This window comes from Pelobates fuscus, chromosome 13, assembly GCF_036172605.1.
Source record: "Pelobates fuscus isolate aPelFus1 chromosome 13, aPelFus1.pri, whole genome shotgun sequence".
Classification (NCBI taxonomy): Eukaryota; Metazoa; Chordata; class Amphibia; order Anura; family Pelobatidae; genus Pelobates; species Pelobates fuscus.
The window spans coordinates 25,175,348-25,201,709 of record NC_086329.1 but is presented as its reverse complement, the minus strand read 5'-3'; the positions used below and the strand labels follow the sequence as shown (position 1 = coordinate 25,201,709).

Here is a 26,362-nt window from a genome sequence, read left to right as displayed (position 1 = left end):
GAGTCAGCCTCTTCATCCAATCCACAGGAGAAGAATTGTGAAATAGTGCATACAATACAGCACACACATTGTAAACAGAATGCTAGTTTCACAATCTCCATGACAGATTTGGTACGCAGGTTTTGGGTAACAATGAATCCTCTGATTTTTGCCACCAAGCACCAAGACCACTACAAAAAGCAACAGTTATTCCGGTGCTTGGAAGAACTCTATAAATTTAGAGTCAGAAGGTAAAAAGTTAAATTGACACACAATAACAATATTCAGAGTTTCTGCATGCATATTTTTTATAAACGCAGTATATTTCATTGTGATAACTCACCACAAAATATACTATGACACACAAAGTCTTACCTCAAATATGAAGAGAATAGCATCTAGTTCCTCTCTCTGAGACTTATGTCCTATAAAAAAATTAAAAAAGAAACTCATTACGATTTCTTATATCATGTAACATGCTGGAATTCAATCTTTTTTTTTATAAAACAATACATATACAATTATTACTGTCATACATAAAATAAAATGTATGCACAAACAAGATAAAAGTTTGCATCAATTGTTTTAGAAGCATTACTCTCCAGGATTCTTTTCAACCATTGAGGGTAAGATCTATTATTGCTTTAAAATTTGCAGGTTGATAAGGACACTGTAAAAGCTTCAGATCATTAAAGTGGTTGTAATGTCTGGAGTCCACTGTTGCTGAACTTCTATTTGGCATTAAACCGTTCGATGTTGTCATGCTTAAGGTGAGTCCTCAGCAACCCTCCCTCTCTGTGCTGCTTGAGCTAATAAGGGAACATTAGCCTGAACAGCCGTGGGAAGCTGTGATTGGCTGTCTGATTTCAGCCTATCACAGCCCCGTTGCTGGTATGAATTGGTATGGCTGGAAGGAAGGAAGTGAGCAAGCTCTGCCTCAATAATACTTTCAGTAGGGTCCATTATAAAAAAAACACTAAATGGAGGGACAGAGCCAGAGGACTCCAGGCAGTATAACCAATTTAATAAGGCAAAATGGATATAGCACCTACAGTTTACTTTTAAAGCCTACCCCTGAACTAGAGGCATGTTCGCAGACAAATGTAAACATTGTTGCTTCTTAACCCCTTAAGGACCGGACTTTTTTTGCGATGTTGTACATTTGCGACCAGGCATCTTTTTGACACTTTTGTGGTGGTTGTGTTTAGCTGTAATTTTCCGCTCTCTCATTTACTGTTCCTATACAAATTATATATTGTTTTTTTCAGGACAAAAGGGGCTTTCTTTACATACCATTATTTATATAATCTCATGTAATTTAATTTTTAAAAAATGAAAAAATATGATGAAAAATTGAAAAAAATACATGTTTTTTGACTTTTATGTAAAAAATCTTTTACTCATCTACAAAAGCGAATGAAAAAAACTGCTAAATAGATTCCAAATTTTGTCCTGAGTTTAAAAATACCCAGTGTTTATATGCTTTTTGCTATTTTTTTGCATGTTATAGGGCTATAGGTACAAGTAGGATATTGCGGTTTCAAAACCTATATTTTTAAAATGTATCAATAGTGACATTGTAACACTATTATCTGTCATAAATCGCTAAATAACACCCCACATGTACATATTTTTTTTAAAGTAGACAACCCAGGGTATTCAATATGGGGTATGTCCAGACTTTTTTAGTAGCCACTTAGTCGCAAACACTGGCCAAAGTTAGCGTTCATATTTGTTTGTGTGTGAAAAAAGTAAAAAACTAAATTGAACGCTAATTTTGGCCAGTGTTTGTGACTAAGTGGTTACTAAAAAAGACTGGACATACCCCATTTGCAATACCTTGGGTTGTCTACTTTTGCAAATGGTATGCCATCATGGGGGTAATTCTCATTCCTGGGCTACCATACGCTCTCAAAGGCAACGTAACCAACCTGGCCATTTTCAATGTAAAAATATGACCCATATATTTGACCCTGTAACTTTCAAAAACGCTATAAAACCTGTACATGGGGGGTACTGTTATACTCAGGAGACTTTGCTGAACACAAATATTAGTGTTTCAAAACTGGAAAATGTATCACAACAATTATATCATCAGTAAAAGTGCTGTTTGTGTGTGAAAAATGCAAAAAAAAGTCACTTTCACTGACAATATCATCGCTGTGATATGTTTTACTGTTTTGAATCACTAATATTTGTGTTCAGCGAAGTCTCCCGAGTAAAACAGTACCCCCCATGTACAGGTTTTAGGGTGTCGTAGAACATTACAGGGTAAAATACAGTGATAGCAAATTAAATTCTCTGGACTTTCGGCCTGGGTTGGCAGGCAGGTCCCTTAAATTGCAATCAATAAAATAACTTAATTATGTAAAAATATTACATAAATACGCACGTAGAATTTAAATATATATGCATATTTATATATTTGAAGTCTACGTGTATATTTATATAATTATTTATGTAATTTTGTATATGGACATATGAATAGTTCGTATTCTTTTTATTTATTTATATATACATAGATATATATACAATTTCATTCTAAGTGTATTTTGATATAAATATATATATATATTAATATCAAAATACAGTTAGAATAAAATTTCGGATAGATATATAATTTTTTTTTATTTTTATTATTATTTTTAATTTTTTTAGTTTAATTTAAATTACTTATTATTTGTAGTTTATAATAATATATATACAATATATATAGTTATTATATATATTATATATATATATACACGTGTGTAATTTAATTATAAGTGTATTTTTATATTAATATATGTACATATTAATATAAAAATACACTTAGTATGACATTATATATATGATATTTAGACGTATATTATATATATATATATATATATAAAATATACGTCTATATATCATATATATATATATATATATACACATATATAATTATTATTTTTATTTATTAACTTTAAACTTTATTTTTTTTATGATTTTACACTAAGCAGGGAGACTGCCTGTCAGCACAGACAGTCCCCCTGCAGGCAGACACTAGGACACCTATTGTGACCATGTGGTCGCCCTGTTGAGCGATCACATGGCCACAGGGGTCCTAATCCGCCATGGGGAGACTGTCTGGGCTGCAGGCAGTCTCCCCACACCGGGAGCACCGCCGATCGCCGCCGGGGGAACGACGGCGATCAGGTAAGTACATTGGACCGTTAGGACGGTTCAGGACCGTCCTCGGTCGGCAATGCAAAAATGCCGATGACGGTCCTGAACCGTCCTCGGTCCTTAAGGGGTTAAAAACCGCAAAGTTTTACATTGTTTGATTAAAGAAGCAGAATCCATGCATTAAAAACCACTACAAGATTTAGTGGTTCAGGTGCTTAGTGTGTCCCTTTAAAACGTCTGCTGGATCAAAAGCCATCTCTTTCTATTGTGCCTGTAATGTGGGTTTATTGCTTACATAGGTATTGATTTACCTCTATTAGATCATTAGTAGGAGTTTAATTCAACATTCTTCAAATGTAAATATTGATTATTCTGTCAGGGTTATCTGCAACCAGTTTGATAAGACTGACTGATTAGAACCTCTGAGGAAAAAGTGTGAGTTTTTCAGTTTATTTTGAATGACGAATATATGCAAAACAAAACCAACCTTATATACAGGGCTGGTAGGAAAGGAGGTAAAACATTAATTTGTCTGCCTTGTAACCAATTATGCAAAAGCTGACATACTGTTGTATTTTAGACAACATAATATTTACACGTATTTAAAGGGACAGTCTAAGCACTATAAAATACTGTATCTTAAAGGGACACTATAGTCACCAGAACAGCTTAATGTAGTTGTTCTGATGAGTATACTGTATCCCTGCAGACATTTTAATGTAAACACTGCTGTTTAAGAGAAACAGCAGGTGTTTACATTGCTGTCTAGGGACACCTCCAGTGGCAGCCACTCAGATACTGGGTGTATGTCCAATATTTCTCTTAGAGACACATTATACATGAGTAGCTATTGTGACAATCCACCAATCCAATGCTTCCCTGTGATAATCATTTAACTGGCCAGTGGCCAGTGCAAACAAGGACATTTATGTTGAGCAGGTTTTGGCATTACTGCAGAAACAAGCAAAGAATTTAGAGTATTAGAATAGGGGTTTAAAAAAAAAAAAAAAATGCATTTTTTTCACCCATTTTAAAATGCACTGTTCAATACTGCAAGTGTACAATAACTTGTAGTGGTTATGGCACACGGAGTGCCACTTTCAACTCATCTTTCTTGGTTTATTTTCATAATTGTGTCCATAAGGATTCCCTGGTTATGCTGTCTACAGAGAGATTCAACAGTGAGCTGTAGTGGTTATGGTGTTCTGGAACCGGTTATATGAGGTACACAGGTACATTCTGATATCATCTAAAAATATCAGATAGATAAGCAACAGCAGCAGAATCTTCCCCATTACACTTCTCTATACCAACTGGTATGTTCCAAGAAAAGAAAAACAAAAATCAATAGAACTTCCTTTTAAGCAAGGGAAGTCTTTCAACAAAAGGCATGTTAATCTGTTTAACAATTCCCTGGTGTATACTGACCCTTTTGTTTTAAAGATGATTCAATCATCACAAAGTTTTCAAAGAAGACATAGTAGATGTGAGAAAAGTTCTGCTCGAAAAATAGTTTGAGGTCAATAGATTCAGCATTCTCTGTGAAACAGAAAACAAGAGAACAAACAGATTAGATCAGATTAGCAATAAAAGTCTTGCCACAGAAGTCCGCGGTCAAGTGTCTCTCAAGGGTTTAGTGAAATCGAAGGAAAAAATTGAAACTTTCTTAAATAAATAAAAAAAAACGAACATTTTGATTAAGTCAAAGAAACAGGAAAAGTTGTTCTAACATGAAGGGAATAACTTTTCAATATATAACATTGTGTTAAAGGGACATTGTAGGCACTCATCTCATTAAACTGGTTTTAGTGTCTGGAGTCCCCTGGTACCGTCATTTCATTGAGCATATAACAGGTTTTAATGCTAAACAAGAGCCCCAGCAGTCCATCCCCTCTGTGCTGCTTTGGCTAATAAGGAAGTATTAGCCTCAGCGGCAATGGGCAGCTGTGATTGGCCGAGTGTGTCAGCTGACTGCTATTAGCCTATCAGAGCTCCAACTAACGATATGAATGGGTATGACAACAAGGAAGTGTATAATCTCTGCCTTAGCCACACCGCCAGAAATGGTCAGACTGTGGGTGGCCAGGGACCCTTTTTAGCGTTTAACTGCTTGGACATGGTTTAACACTAAATAGAGGGACAATGCCAGGGGACTACAGGCACTATAATCAATTCAAATAGATGAAATGTTAGAGTGACTACAGTGTCCTTTTAATGTTTAAAGAGGAACTGTCTTCTTAGTTAGTAGAACTTTTTCTCAACCCAGGAAATGTCCCAGCAAAAGGCAAGCAGTATATTATTAAGATGTAATCTTTATGAAATACTGATGCTGACTACTTTGTCTTATTGCATTAGGCTGAGTTTGACAAATAGGCAGCGCCCTGCCATCAACTTTTGTCCAATATTAGCAGTTATAAAAAGTGACTGCAGTGGGTTTCAGACATAATCTCACTCATCACGAGACATCACCTATGGAGGTCTCTTTCATAGTTCTCAATGATGTACTGTTGTGCATGAACGAGAGTACAGCAGTGATGTGGCTTATGGCAGATGAAGTGCCAGGAGACCAAGAAGACCTCCAGGAATAAGATGGGCACGAGGAGAGGTTCAGGTAAGTAAACATACCTTTCACTGCAACCAACGGCCTTAAGACCCCAGCTGGAGATTTCACCTTCAGTGGTCTTTGCAAAATATGCTAATATCACTGAAATTAATGGATCCACTTTAGATCACTAATTTGATCAAGAATTTGGACAGCATTTAAAGTATAGAAGCACTAAATCCCCTACAATGGCACGCAATAGGGTCATGGTGCAGTTCTATAGCCTTGTTCCCAAAGAGGACATGTTGGAACAGCTAGAAGACTTAGATGTCCTTATGCACTTTAAAACAGACAAAACAGAGGGCTGCAACAAAGGATAAATGGGAATTAGTCACTCCTACAATGAAAAGCAGCCATTAGTTAAACAATTACTAACATTTTTAGCATAAAAAAAGGAAAATCATTATGTTTTGTTATTACAAATTTATGTAATTTAGTCGTTAGATCTTGGCAGTTTTTACATATTTGGCAATTAATTTGCAAACATTTAACATTAAAATAAATATAGGATATGGTATAGGTTCTTTCTATAAAATAAACAGATTATTAAACTCAACCTTAAAGTGATACTATAGGAATAAAAATAACTTTAGCTGAATGAAGCAGTTTGGGTGTACAGACCATGCCCCTGCAGTCTTACTGCTCAATTCTCTGACATTTAGGAGTTAAAGCACTTTTGTTTCTGTTTATGAAGCTCTAGCAACACCTCCCATGGCCGTGACTCACACAGTCTGCATTAAAAAAAAAAAAACAGATCTTACTTTACTTTTGACGTTTTTATGTCCTGCTCTGTAAATGTAACTTTTTTTTTATTCTTTGTTTTTGAATCAACAAAGTAATATAAAATAAAATACAATTGATAAAAGTCCAAATAGTATAAAGTCCTACTATACTATTAAGACTTTTATCAATTGTATTTTATTTGATTTTTTATTATCCTGCTGCTGGTGGTATTTTTTCCTGACATCTACCACACTGCTGCTGCATTCCACGTTGAGTGGAGATATGCTCATGACTATATACCTGTCTGTAAGTGCATTCTAATAAATCTTTTTCATGTTTTAATTTTACTTCACCATGTGCGGTCTCTTTTACCTTATCCATATAAGGAGTTTCATCATTTGAAGACCTTTCCTTTTCCGGATTCGTTTAACCCCTGGTGGGGTGAGAAGCCTGTTTTTCATAACACGTTTGTGAGTTTTCTACTTACACCACACATTTATATTTAATTCTGCTTGTTCTTTTTGTGTTTATTATTAATATAGATCTCCATTTGATCTGCTTAACCTGGTCCTCATCTCCAGGCTGTCCCTTTTAATTTTATATACGTATACTGGGTGTTTTTTCCAACTATTCTTTGCTTTTACAGTAAGAGGCTTTGTGATTGTTGTAGTGTGTTTTACAAGTGTGGCTCACTATAAGAGCTCGTCACTAAATACGGAATTGTGGTGAATATAAAATGGTTGTAAAATTATTTGGAGAAAAAAGTATTTTTCGTTTTTTGGCCAAGGGTGACCTGAATTTTCGGTTTGGTGTATCCCTGGTGCTGTGAGTTGTTCCACATCTCTGACATCGGTCAGTATATTGTGAAATTCAACCCGAGAAAGCAACATCAGCTGGTTCCAATATTGGGTCTGTGCTCTCCTGGTCACTAGGGCCACTGCAGATATTAGCTTGTTTTTTCTAAGCTGGTGAAGGGAGGGAGAGAAAGGAGAGCTGCAATGGATAGCGAGGGCTTCCCTTGGTGAGATAACAGCTTTGCCTGCAATGAAAGATCAGTTATGTCTGTCGCCAACGTGCAGTGTTCACCACCAACAAACTTATTTTTGCACAGAACTAATATAAGACAGTGTTTCAAGCAGACTCCTATCACCATGACAACTTCAAAGAGGAAGTGGTCATGGTGGTTGGCGTAAGTCTTTAAAGGACCACTATAATGCCAGGAAAACAAACTTGTTTTCCTGGCACTATGGGGTTTTTAGGTCCCCCCCACCCTCAGGGTCCCACTCCCGCTGGGCTGAAGGGGGAGAAAGGGGTTAATCACTTACCTTTATCCAGCGCCTTGGCGCTGGGGAAATCTCCTCCCTCTTCTGATGTCAGTGCTGAATGTGCATGCGCGGCAAGAGCTGCGCGTGCATTCAATCAGTCAGCGTCTTCTCACTGTGATTTTCACAGTGAGAAGCACGGAAGCGTCTCTAGTGGCTGTCAAGGAGACAGCCACTAGAGGCTGGATTAACCCTAATGTAAACATAACAGTTTCTCTGAAACTGCTATGTTTACAGCAGGCAGGGTTAACCCTAGATGGACCTGGCACGCAGACCACTTCATTGAGCTGAAGTGGTCCGGGTGCCTATAGTGGACCTTTAAGGAAGGCTGTGAAAGTCACATGCAGGGAGGTGTGAGTGGGGCTGTATACACAAAGTGATTTAACTCCTTAATGGCAGATGATTGAGCATTGAGACTGCAGGTAAATTAGCTTTTTCCATGGAGGATACCGCGATATTGCAGCATCCTCCATACACCTCAATACTTTTAAGCATTTTCGCGAGAAGAAGAAGAGGAGGAGTGACCGGAAGATAATGGCAGCGCCTGCGAACGACAGGTTCAGGCGAGTAAATCTTACACTTCCCTGCCCTCAGTCACAGGACCCCAATGAAGATGTCACTGTCAAGCAAAGCCCCATGCAGTGACAGATTCGCTTTAAAGCTGAAACATTATACATGGAAATAGAATTATTATTTTTTGCCCAATAAACTTTGAACAATGAAGAAAAAAAGTTTGGGTTTTGCATGAATACAGGAGACAGACCATTATTTTACCCAATGATGTAACTATTGAAAGTCCAGGTTTTCTATGTGTATCCTCTGTTGCAAATTATGAAAACTCCTTAATTATAAAGAAAAGGTCTTTGGAGAATACTACACTTATAGAACTTCCTGAGACACAGGAGATGTCCCACCATAAACTGAATCTTGGTACCCTTGATGAAACCCACTGTAACGAAACCACAAGCATATGAAGGAGTTGATGATCTACATTAGGAAGACCTTAAAGGGACAATATAGTCACCAGAACAACTATAGCTTATTGTATTTGTTCTAGTAAGAAGAATCATTCTCTTCAGGCTTTTTGCTGTAAACCGGGTCTTTAAAGAGACCATGCAGTGTTTACATTAAAGCCTCAACTGGCCACTCCTTAGATGGCTGCTAGAGCTGCTTCCTTGGGCAGTGCTGCACTGAACTTTCCCCATAGAGATGCGTTGATTCAATTCATCTCTATGAGGAGATGCTGATTGGCCAGGGCTGTGTTTGACTTGTGCTGGTTCTGCCCCTGATCTGCCTCCTTGACAGTCTCAGCCAATCCTATGGGGAAGCATTGTGATTGGCTCAGACCACCACTTCTGTTGATGTTAGCAGACAGAGGCAGATCAGAGGCAGAGAAAGCAGCTGCAGACTTGAATACAAGTAAGATTTTACTTTATTTAGGGAGGCAAGAGGTGGTAAGGGGGACTAGATGTTAGTTTTAACATAATAGGATCAGGAATACAGGTTTGTGTTCCTGACCCTATAGTGTTCTTTTAATGTAGTTTCTGGTGAGTATAGCTTTGATCCTGCAGGCTTTTTTATGTAATCACTGGCTTTTCAGCAAACAGGTAGTGTTAACATTACTGCCTAGGAACACCTCCACTGGCCACTCCTCAGAAGGTCACTACTGGAGCTTCCTGGGTCAGCGCTGAACAGCGTGCAGTACTGCCGTTCAGTGTCTACATGCTCTGCATGAAGACGCTAAATGTTCCCCATTGTGATGCATTCATTCCCCATTGAGATGCATAGTGGAGATGCTGATTGGCTAGGGCGGCATTTGGCCTTGCCCCCACCCAGCCCCCTTGGCTGAGATTATCTTTTTTGGACAATCTCAGCCAATCCAATGCTTTCCTGTGGGAAAGCATTGTGATTGGCTGAGATCATCAATTTTGATTATGTTAGCCAAGGAGGCAGATCGGGGGCAGGGCCAGCAGCTGTGGACTGCTGGGATACGGTAAGTTTTCTTATTATTTAAGGGGTGCAAGGGACCTAAATTGTGTTTTTAACACTATAGGGTCAGGAATACATGTTTTTGCTCCTGACCTTATAGTGCTCCTTTAACCAAACTGACCAAGGAACAGCTACAAAACAAACAAAATTTGGTTAAATCAAGCAAGAAAACCTTAAATACACAAATATAAACATGTATTATATAGAAGACAGACAATGGGTATAATACATGGCACAATAAGAACAACTACAAGCCTCTTAACTAAAAACATGTCATAAATAGGAAAAATCTATAAACATGAAACACAGGGGTATTTTCTCTGCATACATCGTGGAACAATTCCCACATAATAATCTGACGTGTGTAGTAGAGAAATCACATATTTTTCTGACATGACAAAGCCATTGTGTCTGAACTTGTGTGTAATTAGTTCCTGAAAAACGAATGATGCCTTAATAACCATCAGCAAAGTAGTGGTGTGTCGATATATAATGGTCTACTAATACACTTAATCCACGACAATTGTTTAAAGGGAAGTTTTACACCATCAAACAATACATAGAAAAATCATCTATAACTTGCGTTAACCTTTTTTATCATGAAATGTTACATTTCATTTTACATTTAAATGAAGGATTTAGCAAATGACAGCATAATCTAGTCCACACACGGTAAAGCCAGAATAAAACAATTACCGTACTTTTCTGAAGGTTCTCTATGCCGACTGATTGACCGGGTGCAGGAGACCAGTTGTAGGATAAGGAGGGCACCTCACAAATACATATTTGTTAATTGTAGGGATAAGTAAAAAGTAATACAATTTTGTGAAGTGACAGTCCTTTTGAAACATGTTTACAGCTACAGTCCCTTTAAAAACTTTGCAAAGTTTCCAAAAAACAGGAGCAGCTTTGCACAGACCACCATAGCTCTACCTACAGACGGAAAGGTAGTATAAACATCAACGAGGCTGAATCTCCATGGGCGGCATTGCACTGGGCAGACGACAGAGACATGGGTGTGGTGAGTGCTCTGGGGATTTCAGTTTATTTCTAGGGAATAAAGATAGCCCCAATTACTCTTTGAAATCAGAAATTAGCCGTGTTAAATAATGAATGGATTCGTGCAGTGTCAGTCTGCCATAAATCACTTTTTACTCATGACAAAGTAACGATTTCTCAGCAAGCCAAGGTAGCTTGTCCGGTCATGACATTGCCAAGCAGCCCTCCGAACGCATTTCTGTCCCACTTGAATAAATAGTGTTTGAGTCCAGGTGACATTAATCTATGTTATTATTACATTGACATTTCAATTGTTTATGTCAGCAGCACCACCATACAGCAAAACTGACTATTTCTTGTGTGAATAAATATTTAATCTGTTCAGAAGTAAAAAAAAACAAAAAACACACCAAATTAACAGTTAACCTTAAAAGGGATACTATAGTCACCAGAGCCACTACAGCTTAATGTAGCGGTCCTGGTATCTAAAGCCCATCCATGCAGGCTTTTCAATGTAAGCACTACCTTTTCAGAGAAAATAGAGTGTTTCCATTGTCTAAAAACACCTCTAATGGCAGTCACTCAGGCAGCCCCTAGAACAGGGGTTCTCAATTGATTTTTCCTGTGGAACCCTTTGACATAGTGTATCAACGAACCTGTCGCCATTCATTGGCTGAGAAAGTCTGCTGACTGTTCTCAGCCAATCAATGGCATTCTGTGTATAGAACTATGCACAGAACTGACATTGTTCGAGGCTGTCTAATAACTGCCCAACGATGCTGACGGAAGTTAAGTTACACCTCCAGCAACAAAGGAGTTAAACTAATAGCAAAAAGCTGGACATACAGACTCCAGGCACCATGACCACTTCAAAAGTAAATCTTGGTAACATGATGTAGCTCAAAATTGAATTCAATGCTTTCCTATAAGAGGTATTGGATGTGTGCACAGCGCTCTATGACGATCACTGGATTGGGGGGGAAACGTCCTCAATGACATTGTGGGAGGCGGAGAGGTCAGCAGTGCCGAGTGAGTCTGAGCACTGGAAAAGGCAAATAAAAAAAAAATATATATATATATATATATATATATATATATATATATATATATATATATATATATATATTTCTTTTTTTAACCCCTTAAGGACCCACGACATGTGAGACATGTCATGATTCCCTTTTATTCCAGAAGCTTGGTCCTTAAGGGGTTAATGGGGAGAGGTGGCACTAACGCTGTAGTGTTCCACCTTTTTCATCATCCCTTTACCAGACTGGTGAACTTAACTTATCATTATAGAAGGCAGTTAGAATTTCACATAAGAACAAGGGTCCACACGGATGAATTGCAGAACAAAGGCCCTGTCATATCACCACATTAAAACACATGTTGGCACTCAGAGGGTTAAGACTCCGAGCACTTCAAATCTGTAGCATACTAAAAATGTATAACCAGATGATCAGAAATAGAACTGGCATGAACTTGTCATCCAGAAGAAGGGGCGTCAGTGGACCTATCACATCAACACAAAGAATAAACATTCTCCGCTGCCTGCACAAAACAGAAGGTCAAGGTTTTCGTGCTACTGAAATAATTCAAATTCTTTGGCACAACAAGCATACACAGACAGGCTTCTTCCATGCAGGTCAGAAATGGTACAGTTGTAATATTAAACAAGAACTTGTTAAAGACGTGTTAAAGAGCTCAGTATCCTCCTGAAGCAGACATATGCTTGTAAGATCAGTATTTATTAAGGAGATACTAATTCAGAGGGAGAGTGGGGGGTTGTTTGCTTGTTTTTTTTTTTTTGTTTTTTTTTATTGGCTTACTTCCTACAATAACCACAACTTAAAAGGAGTATTCTAAGTTGAAACTGAGCAACCTTTTAATGCACAAGAAAAATTTGCATTTAAAAAGGAACACCAACATAATTTTCGATGTACAGAACCCGCACCAAAATAATTAAATAGATTTACCTATCTTTAGACCGCCAACATGCTGGTCTCACGGTGGCCTTCCCCAGGCTGATATCATTACGTATGATCTCAGCCAATTCAATGCCTCCCGACATAGGGAAGCACTGATGACTAGTACACATTCCTCACAGAGATGCTTTGGCTCAATGCATCTCAATGGGGAAAATTCATTTTCTTTATTTTGAGTGTGAACATAACGAATGTGGTCCCTGCACATACCGCATCAAAAAGCGCCTGGAGTGGCTGTTTCAGTGACAGCCACTAGCTAGAGGTGCCCCTAGCTTGCCTAATGAAAGGTAGTATTTACGTTGTTGAGGCTGCAGGAATAGTCTCTTTGCACCATAAGAACTACATAAAACTGCGGTGGTTTTGGTGCTCAGAGTGTTCCTTTAAGAGTTCTTTCGTAACTACCGTGGTTTTTTTTTAGTCATTTTCCAGCCAGCTGCTTCTGCAGACTTCCTGCAGAGATTCTAGTTAAAGGGACACTATAGTCATCAGAATAACTACAGCTTAATGTAGTTGTTCTAGTGAGTATTTTCATGCAAACACTGCCTTTTCAGAGAAAATGCAGTGTTTACATTGCTACTAGGGATACCTCCAAGTGGCCACTCCTAAAATGGCCACTGGAGGGGCTTCCTGGCTCAGGGCCGCACAGTGAGTAGCCCTGCCGTTCAGCGTCCTAACGCTCTGCATGGAGACGCCGAATTTTCCTCATAAAGATTAATTGATTCAATGCATGAGGAGGTCCTAAATTGGCCAAAACGGCATTTGGCGCGGCCTCCGTGACGATTTTAGCCAATCCAATGCTTTCCCTATGGGCTAAATTTTTTTTTAAAAATCGCCCATTTTGATGATGTCACAAAGAGAGTGGAGCCAGCATCAGCGGAACCCTGCGCGCCGCTGGAAATAAGGGGAGTTTAAAACTTTTATAGGGAGGCTATGGGGGGGGCAAACCACCTAAATGGTGGGTTCAACACTATGGGGTTAGGAATACATGTTTGTGTTCCTGACCCTATAGTGATCCTTTAATTTTCACTTTAGGAAGTTAAATGATGACCAAATCAATGTGAAGTAATAAATCTCAGAGAATTATAAACAACTATCAGAAATGGATAAATGATAAATAAATCAATAAATTATTTGAGGGTGGTATACTCGTAATGCAACTACTGTAGTATAATACTGGTTTTATATATATATATATATATACACACACACACACACACACACACACATCAGTTTTAGCAGTTCTGTGATATTCTGCCCTATTACGTTGCAAAATGTGGTTTGTTTCTAGATAATGTTTTTGGGAATGATGGCTTTTTAATTTGGCAAATTCTTGACCCCAAATTTGTTTCCTCATCTTATGCTATAGAATTTGGCTAGCACTGCAACCTGCATAGGATTGTCATGGCTTAGTGGGAGAATGGGATTGACATAATCCACCATATATGGAACGTCATAGATCTTTGTAGACCACCAAGATTTTCTTGCATTCTGAAACCAAGGCAACACAGTTTCTCTGGCAAGAATCGATCACTGGGATCAACGTTTCCTCAAAACACAGAGACACCAGCTCTGGCTTACAGAGTCTATTCTCCAAGAAACAAGAACATCTTGGAAGGCATAGAGAGAAGAGAGAAACCAATTGGGGAAAGAGAAGAATGGGGCTATTGACTGGTAAAGTAGAATCCAAACAAAACGGGATAGAATATCATCAAGTTTAGAGCGGATGAAGGAGAATCTCAACGATGAGAGCAAGAGTGGAAAATCAAATGAAGGAAGCCAGGTGAACAGTGTAAGTTTTGTTGTTGGAGTCACTTTTACTATGGGGCACAGGAAACCAGTCAAGTGATTTCATGTTAACTCCCACACTAAAGCATTCCTACAGCTGCAATGGAAAGGTATTTTTATTCTTGTTCCTGTGGTGTTTAGTCTACAGGTTCACAGTATGAATTCCAGAAATGCAAAGTTCTTACTTCATGGTAGTTTTCATTATTTTTCATACATGATACGATGAATAGGTTGGGTTTGATTACCATTCTATACTTGAACCAAACCGAATACTCTTGACCAAACACATTTGTCTTTCTGTGAGAGCAGGGAGACCTGGGCCTGATTTCCATGTCCTATCTCTGTAACTTGTTAATGGATTTAGTAGACATGGTCCAATTCCAAAAGACCACACTTTTATTCATATCCCATATCTGAAGTATCTGATTCATTTAGCATGGATGTCAAGACAGCTCAGGGCTTGGTACTATCTGAAGCTCTGCACAGAGTCCACCAGTATTTGTGATCAGACATATCTAAAGGGTTCTGCATCAAATACTCAAAGAATCTAGATGCAAGGAAGACCTGGCATTCATGATTATCAAGGCATACATCAGCCCCTCCTAGGCTGCTATTATTGAAAAGAAAACTTTGCTATGAACGTCACACTGTGCATCTTCTGCTCATACCAGACATTTCAAACATGTTTATAATATCTGCCTCCATCCTGTCAGTAGGGAGGCTGCTCCATTGTCTGCTATAAATGTTTACAGTTGTTTATTGCTAAGTGAGGATGTAAGATCGTGGCAACACGCAATAGCTGCACATTTCCTCAGTGTTCTAATTACTTTTAAGAGCAAACCGGGATCAAAGCCAAACTACAAGTAAAATAACACAAACCCAAAAGCAACAGTAAGCAAGAACTGTAGGACTTAACACATGCAAGACATTGGGGTTTAGATCAGTAGTTGGTACAAAATGTTTAAGAAAATTTTAAATTTTAAAATGTCTTAATTAAACATCTTGAATAAAATGTTTGCGTCTTGATTTTCACATCTCAGATTTTATAAATATTTCTGCCAAAAACAAGCCCACTGTAAACACAGTCATGGATAACAGAATTCACTGTTAATCTGTAAAAACACATCTATATAATGACCTAGAGAACCAGGGTACCAAATGTATAGTTTGGCAGATTAAGTGAATTTTTCATATATTTTGTTTTACCTGGATACAGTTCTAGCTCTGGAGAGTTCTATGCATGTCCCACCATTTTCCAAAGCATTATGGAAAAATTCTGATTAGATATTGGCTCATCTGGAACTTGCTTTTGGCAACTAAATTCTTCATAAAACTATAACAAATGCAACCCATTTGGCTAATAACAAACAGATTAAATAATTTGCAGATTTTATTCCATGACAAAGCCCCAACCAACAAGAACTAAATTGAAAAAGACTACCTTAGAATATAAAAAATATTAATGAGTTAATGTACAGCTGCGCAATTTATTTCCTGTTATATTATACGTTAGGCTCCCAGGCACCGATATGACACTAAGCACCATAACTACGTGATGGTTATGGGTCAAAGAGGCTTCCAAAGCGGTCTCTCTAGTTTGCATTAAAGTGTGTGACCCAGCACCAAAATCCACATCTCTCTGCTGCAGCAGCAAAGATAACGCATATTACACATACAAAAATGGCTGAATTTGGAGGCTAAGGACAGGAAGTGAGTGTTCCAGACGCAGTAATTATTGTGCTTTGTCAGGACCCTTTAGATGTTAACTGCAAATATAGACCACTTGGTTAACCCTGCATTTCTCCAAGCAAATTTAATTCAAATCCTTTAGCACCTCAAGCACTTCTTGATTATGCAACAACGTTCCAACCCATCCTTGATTCTGCTTGACCTGTCTGCCGTTTTTTGACAATGTGAACAGTATGCTTTTCCTCCTTTCCATTTCTGATGTTTTTCTTCCTTGTTCTCCTCTACCTTTCCCATCAGTCTTTCAGAATATCCCTTAATGATCCTTCACCTTTCCTTGCTGCCCACTTCTCTGAATGAAAATGTTTGAGTGGTTTGAAGAAGAAGAAGAAAAGGGGAGTAAGGAGGGGCAGTTCTCCCAGGACCTCTATTGCGGTCAAGTGTAACCTCTGCATTTTCCATATATATCTACAAATGCAAGGCTGGGTCCCTACCAGAGCAACTCTACCCTTTGAACACCATAACCCCCCAGTCTCCACTCCTTCAAAAAAATCATTCAAAACCCACTTCTTCATAAAAGCGTATCAATTAAACTGTTAATAGCTGCTGACTGATTCCTCTTCTGCAACTGTCACTAGTCTAATACTATCCTTACCTTTTTGTGTCATTTTACCCCACTCCCTCTAGCATGTAAGCTCATTGAGCAGGGCCCTCAACCCCTCTGTTCCTTTGTGTCCAACTTGTCTGGTTACAACTACATGTCTGTTCGTCCATCCATTGTAAAGCGCTGCGGAATTTGATGGCGCTATATAAATAATAACATAATAATAATATTGCATTGACTGCCCTATTAACATCCATCTATTGGCATCATACATTTTTATATCTCAAATTATCAGACATTTGTGGGAATCTACTATAACAGGAGTCAGCAATCTATGACACATGTGCCATGCATGACACTCAAGATGCCTTTGCATGGCACTCAAGGCTGCCAGAGGCAAATAGGCTCTGGCCTATCAGGAGTCCCAGTGGGACTTGAGATAACTGCTAGGGCAACCCAAGTGGTGACTGCAAGTGACGAGGGACAATCTTCAATTTACACACTGCAGCAGTTCGAGGAAGTAGTCTCAGATGACTTCCTTTCAGAATTAGTGAACGGGAATAAGCACTGGAGTAAAGCAGCCCACATCAGCTATCTCAGCTCCTGCCCGTTACCTGTACCTGGCCAGCCCGGACCCCAGGGAAGCCAACCACACTGCTAGATATACACAGAGCTGCAGTAAAAGCCTCCCCTCATGCAAAATAATAAAAACTGCCCACACAAATACACACACAGTCCCCAAAACACAAATGACAATCCATATAACCGCACTCAACCCCGCAAACAGCATCACATGCAATACCACAAGCAGCCCCAGAAATAATAAACACACACACACACACGTAGCAAAGTCCTCATTCATAGGCATTATGCAAAATACGACAAACTCATGATGAATATATAAAATATAACAGCACTCATGTGCACAAATACAAAGCAAGTGCAGCGCCCATAAATAACACAAGCATCATACACACCTCAAAAAAAAAAAATATTTGTTTTTTTTTTAAATAGGAATGGCTCACTAAGGAACTTCAAGATCTTGTTTTGGCACAGTACTAGTAAAAGGTTGCCTACGCCTGTACTATAATATGCAGATTACGTATTTTACATCTGTAAACAAAGGATATTTTACCAAAAACCATTTACCAGTTAAGAAGAGCCCAGACTTAGTCCTGTTACAAGTGAGCTGGTCTGAAACAACCACATTGCACAACTTAGCTTATTTGGTCTTTTAGGTGACACAAATTCAATACCAGCATCAATCCTGAAATATGTATATTAAACAAAGCTCGGTCACCTTCTGGGGTCTCTGAACATTTTGAGAATAAATTTATGATCATTTTATGAAGATTCTAACTTTATAAAATGCTCAGAAACGGTGAAAAAACAGCTTTAATCATTAATTCACTTAAAGTGGTACTATAGTCTCAAGTACACAAATGTGTATTCCTGACACTATGGTTCTAAAACAACCATTAAGGTGGTCTGCTCCCCTGCCTCGGGTTAGAAAGGTGATTTACTCACCTTTGTTCAGCGCCACGCGGAGCTACTCACGTTTGGCCCCGCCCTGATCCACCTCCTTGACTGACATAATCAGAATTGATGATGTCAGCGAATCACAATGCTTTCTAATAGGAAACCACTGGATAGGCTGAGATCGTCAATTCGTTCTGATGATCTCAGCCAAGGAGTCGGACGCCCTGGCCAGTCAATGCATCTCTATGGGGGAAAATTCAGAGTCTACACACACACATTCACAGTATATATATATATATATATATATATATATATATATATATACATATATATATATATATATATATATATATATATATACACACATATCTTGGCACCCACCCTTTCTCCTGATATACAAATAAAAACATTTTGCCCAGGTGCAATCCCACGTTGGAAGTATATAAAGCACAATAAGAGATGCACTCTGCGGTCTTCAATGAATAGATTGTTGTTTATTCCAAATAGGTATTTACATGTAGTTTGATCGACGTTTCGACCCGTTCGGATCTTTCTCAAGATCAATATATATACACAGACACATCAGAATTTAAGTTTGTGTAAATTGTTATGTGCTTCTGAAGTTGAACCAAATTCAGTAATGTAAAGTATATGATAAGAGATATAACGTTTTCAAACTGCAGCCATATTTTTATACATACAAGTGTGTGGTCAGCAAGCACTTTCACAACTGAACACCCATGTTTCCTGTCCCCATTGCAAGAAAAAAAACAAGTTGCAGAACTCCTTGTTCAACAGGCTCCTATGCCACCAATAGCAATTAAAATAAATAAAATGGTTAAATAGTTAAATTGCCCTAATGACCACAAATTATTGAAGCAGCTTTTCCACCCTCTGGTATTTTGCAAAGACCCCAGAGATGGTGACTATTCTGCTTCAAGTGCGGTAGTCATGTTCTTCTGTGAGATTCTCTTCAGATCCTAGCGCTTCATCTTATACACAAGAGTATCACAGAGTGCCAATGCTTGAGAGTACCAAACTGATGTCAATGATGGATCCTGCAAGATCCTCCATAGACAGAATTATTTTCCCCAACGCCGTCACTAGCCAAAGCGGAGAGCTTGACAGCGGTAGCTCCACTTTTTGTCAAGCATAGAAAAACTACATTAGACAAAGTAGACAATCTTTCATGAGCATTACATAAATATTTTACCTTTACAAAATGCTTATTTGGGAGAGAGGGGGTGTGACAAAGCTGTATTAATATGGTTCATTGTCTCATGCAATAATTAACAAGAAAAATAAAATTAAATAAAATACAAATAGGAGACCAAACTGGCTATCACATCCTTACACAATACACCACTTAAGTTGCCACAATTATAATTGGTAAGAAGAAAAGTTAATGGATTCACCAGGAACTATCAACGGCCAAAACTTATTCTAACAATTTCAGAGAATACTTGACTAGACAATTCAGGAACAAAAAATCCTAGAGTAGAAGGTGGCCATGATGTTTAAAATGTCATGGTCAATCCAACCTTTCTTTTTTATATGGATTAAACAGGGGGAAAAAACAAGGCTGAGGCGAACGAACACATGAAATCTGATGATGTTCTGTGCCCTACATGTCCATTGATAATTGGAATTTTATTGTTTCAATCTGTTTAGCAGTTTATTTAAAGGAAAAAAAATAATTATATTATATATATATATATATATATATATATATATATATATATATATATATATATATATATATATATATCTCAACTCTCACAGTTTTTAAAATCTTACATGATAATCCATGGACTACTACAGAAGAACCACTAATAAACCAATTATGAAAGGGAATGTTTAAAATTTGTCTGTTAGCACATAAGAAAACAATACACAAGGTCTGATAGCCCAAACTGCAATAGCAATATTTGCCCTGCTTAGATTTTACATTATGCTTATTCACAGTAAAATGCATTCTTCCCTCGGCCAGTATTGAATTTTAATCTTTTCCAGACTGTACTAAAATTGACCAATTTGTGAAATGTAAAAATTCACTAAAACTTTCATGACATATATACCATCGTAATGGGCTATTGAACTTGTAAGCACTTACAAGCAAACCTTGAAAACAAACTACATTTAACGAAAGCGTTTGATTTGTTTAGTGTAAATACAGGGAGGGGAAGAATCCACACTTCAATCCAGTAGAGCAGGGGTAGGCAACTTTTTAGCAGCACTGTGCCGAAATAAGATTGTGATGTCCCTTAGCGTGACGGTCCTATTTTTTTTAAATTGAGGTGTGCATGTTGCTGTATTTGGCTTGTGTTATTTATACTGCAGTTGCTTTGTATCATTGTATTTGTGCGTGTATGAGCTATTATATTGTATATGTTCCTGAGTAGTTTGTGGTATTGTGAACCTATGAATGTGTGCTGTGTATGGTGGCTGCTTGTGGAATTGTGTGTGTGTGGATGGATAGGTCACATTGTGTGTATGTGTGGGGCTGTTTGGGGTATTGCATGTGAGAGGCTGCATGTGGATTGTCAGTGGTGTTGAGTTTGTGAAGATTGTATTTTGGGTTTGTGTGTGGGATGTTCACATTATTTGTTTGAGAGGAGGGCTATTCTGCAGCTCTGTGTATATCTAGCAGTGTGGGTGGCTTCCCCGGGTTCCAGTGGGGACCAGGGTGACCAGGTACAGGTTAAGGACAGGAGCTGCAACAGCAGCTGCGGTTTGCTCTACTCCAGTGTGGATTCACATTCACAAGTGCTGGGAGGAAGTGATCTGAGATCACTTCCTCTACATGCTACAATGCATAAATTGAGGATTGTTCTTCACCACCTTTTCGTATTAGCATATATCTGAAGTTTCACTGGGACTCCTGATAGACCAGAGCCTGTTTGTCTCTAGCAACCTTGAGTGCCATGCATGGCAAACGTGCCATAGGTTGCCTACCCCTGCAGTAAAGCAATACTGGTTAATAAACATTGTTGGATGATTCCAGATTACAATAAACAAATGTGACTTAAAGGGACACTATAGTCACCAGAACAATTACACACTATAGTCACCAGAACAATTACAGCTTATTGTAGCTGTAAAGCTCTAACCAACTCTAGCCCCTCTTACATTTCTTCACTGATTCATAGGTATGCCCCCTTTTGGTCTCTCCGCTCTACTGGTGACCTTCTCCTGTCTCCTGCTCGCACCCTTACTGCAAACTCACGCCTGCAAGACTTCTCACGGGCGTCTCCTTTCCTTTGGAACAGCCTGCCTACCACTGTCAGACTCTCCTCTAGTCTTCCATCCTTTAAGAAGTCCCTCAAAACCTATATTTTCAGGAATGCTTATGGCCTCCAAGAGTAACTTCTATCTCTCAAACCTTCTTCTCGCTCTCTCCTATAGGGCCGCACTCCACTCTCACCTCCAGTTCTGCCACTTTCCCACCATGTCTATTTGCTGTCTCTCTCAATACCCTTCCTATTGTGTTTTTAATTCCGACCTCTTCTAGACTGTACGCTCGTTTGAGCAGGGTCCTCAACTACCTATTGTTCCTGCTACATTTAGTTATTGTCTCATTTGGTAATTCCCCATCTTATTGTAAAGCGCTGCAGAATAAGCTGGCGCTATATAAATACCAATAATAATAATAATAATAATAATAATAATTATTGTATTTGTACTGGTGAGTATAATCAGTCCTTTCAGTCTTTGTGCAGTAAACATTGTTTTTTTTTCCCAGAGAAAGTGCAATGTTTACATTACAGCCTAGAGGTACCTCCAGTGGCCACTCCTCAGGTTGCTACTAGAAGTACACTGCCATTCAGGATCTCCACCCTATGCATGGAGACACTAACCTTTCCTCAAAGAGATGCACTGATTCAATTCATCTCTATGAGGAGATGCTGATTGGCCAGAGCTGTGTTTGGCTTGTGCTGGCTCTTTCCTTGATCTGCCTCCTTTACAGTCTCAGCCAATTCTATGGGAAAGTATTGTGTTTGGCTCAGAGAATCACGTCTGATTATGTCAGCCAAGCAGGCAGATCAGGGGCATAGCCAGCAGCAGCAGATGTGAATAAAAGTCGGATTTTACTATATTTAGGAGGGCAAGGGGAGACCAGGGGGACTAAATGGTGGTTTTAACACTATAGGGTCAGGAATACATGTTTGTGTTCCTGATCCTATAGTGTTCCTTTAATATAGGTCTGGGTGGTTTAAATCACAAACAACTGTTCATTTTCCAAACATTAGTTAATAAATATGTATGGTTAATTACAAACCACAAGCAGTTATACATTTAAGAATGTAAATATTTAATTGTGGAGAACAGACAAAGGCAACTTTTAGTGAAAAAAAATTGCCAAACTCGAAAAATGCTAAAAAAAAAAAAAAAAAAAAAAATATATATATATATATATCCTGGGTTGTTTTGTGCTAAAAGTTGCAATTCTTGTGTCAGTATTCTGAAATTCAAAATGTTTTGTGAGTAAACCTTTATGATGCATTAATTACACCACTAACTCACCCACTTATCCATAGCAGTCCCCCAACTGTGCATAGCAAATGCAGTGTTAGAGAATAACTCATATGCCTCATCGCTATCTCACAATGGTTCCTCATCTAAAGCGGAAGTCCCCCAGATTAGCATAAGAAATCTTGGGATCTTTCCTGTTATCTGCCCTCCACTCAATGGATTTTAAGTGTTTTAGTCAATCAGTTGTTCTCATATCGTTAACATGGTTCAGTAGTGTTCCTATAATACATTTCAATTATGATATTCCTTGATTTAATCAACAATAGTTACAGACAGATAATTGGTGTTAGGAGTGGGATTTACCTCCACAAGGAGTATCGGACGAAGAAGATGCAGCCAAAGCCATCGATGGAAGCAATTTATGAGTAGCTAACTGTGCCGGTATTGCTTAAATTAAACACAGCCCGAGGTTCTGACCTGGGTCAACAACACAAATTAGAGCTTGTCGCACTGCAGCATACCATGAATGGGGACACTGGCAGATCTGGGGACTCGGCAGAGAATTCAGAAACCTCCCAGGAGGGAGCACAGACCCCTTTTCAGCAGAGAATGCAGGAGAGACTGGTCTGTCTAAGCCTGTCTCTGATGTAATTATAATTGAGGTTATGCGACAAGTCCAAGACGAATTGGACCCTACATAAAAAATGTGAGGCTGAGTCAAGCAAAGGCATTAATCTTAATGTCACATATACCACCTTCCAAAGATTTGATGAGGACAAAGGGGCACTGAGTGTTTCCTCCTGACCAAATGAAATTTTAGGACAGTGTCTACTGAGAGGGGCACACAAATTTTAGGACAGTGTCTACTGAGTTGGTCTTACATGAGTTTTAGCGGCAATGTCTACTGAGGAAGTCTCATGCAAACTTTAGTTTGTGTCGTTACAAGAGGACTGTGGGAAATGTTATACATTCTGACAGAATTTTTGGGTCTTGTTAAGACCACCCCAATCTACCCCTTAGTTTAAGGGGAGATATATGACAACTCCGACTCCACTTATTGTCGTGGTTGTATTGTTAATCCTTACGGTTATTTTATTATTATGTTAAGCATAGCTTCAAAGAAAGATATAGACTTGTGTTCTCTGGCAGGTGTGCTTGCATGAGCAGGGCATGTGCATGTGCCAGAGTACTAACTGTCTCAACTGTCGTTCTCGCTTGACTTTGCTTTTGACTGTTTATTTTCCTGTGTGTCGTTCTTTTTCACTGAAGTTGCTGCGCTGTCTCTCTGGTTGTCAGCTGACAGATAATATCCAAATAAAATCGGAAAGTTTATACAAAAAACACTGCTACAGGCTCTGTTATTGAGAAGATGACATCTAATATCCAGTAGCTGTGACATTTGTTGTCTATACATCAAGGAAATTCATTAATGAAATAGGTTATAGGAATATTACAAAACTGAACGTTTAATGATATGAGAACAACTGATTGACTTTAACCGTTTTAGAACGTCTGATTGAGTTAACGATTAAACGTTTCTCAAACAGTTAAAATCCGAAAGAGTGGGGGGCAGATAACAGTAAAGTTATGAAAACCTGCTTCAGTGAATATCGCCCTAAAATACATCACTCCACTACCCAATGGTCTCTGATCTGTTGCCTGTCCCCCAATCGTGCACCACATAACCTGTTAGTAAATAGTCCCCTATGAAACATAACTCCACTCCTCTTTCTAACAGTCCCTCAATTACTGTAGTCCCCCCCCCCCAAACACACATAAGATGCATAGTAAATCCTGTGTCAGTAAATACCCCCCTACACACCATGTTACATCAATCTCATCCATTACCCAGTGTTCCTTCATCGATGCATCCCCCCCAAACCTGAATCTGTCCCCTCATCTATTGCATCCCCCCAAACCTGAATCTAGAGTAAGTGAATATCACCCACCCAATAACATGTTACATCACTCCCAGCCCTCCCCAGTGTTCCCTCATCTATTAAAGTCCCCAAAATGTGCATCTTAAATGCTGCATTAGCAAATTGTCCTCAATGATGCATCCCCCCCCCCCCTTCTAACAGTCCCTCAACTATTGCAGAACCCCCAAACCTGACTCCTGTGTTAGTGAATACTCCCCACACCATGTTACATCATTCCCACCCCCTCCCCAGTGGTCCCTCATATATTGCAGTCCCCCCAGATACTCATATCATACCCTGGTTTTGTCAATAAATTACCTTTGGTGCATCATTCCCCTCCCCAGTGGTCCTCACTAAATGTAGTCCCCCAGATTTAGTCAATAAATGACCTGGGGTGCATCACTCCCCTCCCCAGTGGTCCCTCACTAATTGCAGTCCCCCATATGTGCATGTCTCCCACCACTCCCCCCAATGCTATGTCCTCCTCCCCCCACCAGTCTCACCGATCACGATCCTCAGGTGTTTCAGGCGGGTCAGTACGTCCTTCTTGGGGTCTAGCACTTTCTGGGTGGATTTCTTCACATCCCCGTGAGTTTTTTTAGAGAACATCCCGGCTCCGAGATGGGGGAGCCCTCACCTCCCCCCTCCTCCCACCCTGGAGGGGGACAGAGGCTCTCCGCCAGGCAAGGTGGGTGCAGCTCCCTGGAAGGGAGGACACGGGCTGCCCTCTCCCTCAGTAACGATGGGAGGGACGCGGGTCTACCCCGCTCTGACAGCAGCAGGTTACACCGACACATCCAACATGGCCGCCCCCCTCTGTCTCCGGGATCACAAAGCAATCGATCGCCGAGCGATTCACCGCTCACCTCTAGCCAGTTCTGCGCTCTGTCCCTATTAAGACTGTGCATGGGCTATTCAATAAAGTGGGCATTGTCAGGAATTTAGTGAATTTCACATTCTAGGCCAAAATAGCCAAATTATATTTAGGAGGGCAAAAAAAGTCACCTATATTTTAAGTTTTCAGTTTTTTGCGCTGAAATTCTTGCTGAACTTTTAGCGATTCACACTTTACTTGCGTTCTTTTTTGTTTTTTTAGTCATAGTTCTGTAAATTTTTAGAGGCTTTGCTTATTTTGCTAAGCCCCAGCCCAAAACGAAGGAATCTGGCGGGGGTACAGTACGAGGGAGGTGAGTTTTACTTCCCTCACGGCTGCCGCCATCTTCGCGATGAAGGTTCTTTTTGGCTCCTGGTGCTTCAGCTGCCAGGAGCCACGTCGGCGATGTACACTCGCGCATGGGCGAGAATACAACACTGAGGTCTATGGAGAATACCGCGGCAACCCCCATAGACAACGCTTGAATCCCACAGCTGCCAGTTGTGGCGGATACTGAGATTGGCCAGATGTTGACAGAGCTGCTCCTGCTTTTGTCAACCTCAGGCTTTACCACGGGACAAAATGGTCCCTACTTTGTCTTATGATACCTGTGGACTGCGTTGGAATTTCACTGAAACTCCACAGCAGTCTTAATTACCACTTCATAAAGATTGTATCTTTATAAAATACTTAAATGGGACACATCCACTTTAAACTGAACCTTGGGGACAAAATAAGTGATGTGGAAAAACTATCCAACTTAGATATAGTCGCAGTCATTTTAGCCTATGTTTTG

The 26,362-nt window shown here is 39.3% G+C and overlaps 1 protein-coding gene across 1 annotated transcript in view; it reads right to left on the bottom strand.

Moving 5' to 3' along the window:
• Window positions 1-25,505, bottom strand: part of RALGAPA1 (Ral GTPase activating protein catalytic subunit alpha 1) — a 131,305-nt gene extending 105,800 nt beyond the window's left edge. The window contains exons 1-3 of the mRNA XM_063439456.1: window positions 25,196-25,505; window positions 4,555-4,665; window positions 355-404 (exon numbers count right to left, since the gene is read on the bottom strand). Of these exons, the coding sequence (XP_063295526.1) occupies window positions 355-404; window positions 4,555-4,665; window positions 25,196-25,301 (267 nt within the window). The 5' untranslated portion in view covers window positions 25,302-25,505. The remainder of the gene's footprint in view (window positions 1-354; window positions 405-4,554; window positions 4,666-25,195) is intronic.
• Between the last annotated feature and the right edge of the window lie 857 nt (window positions 25,506-26,362).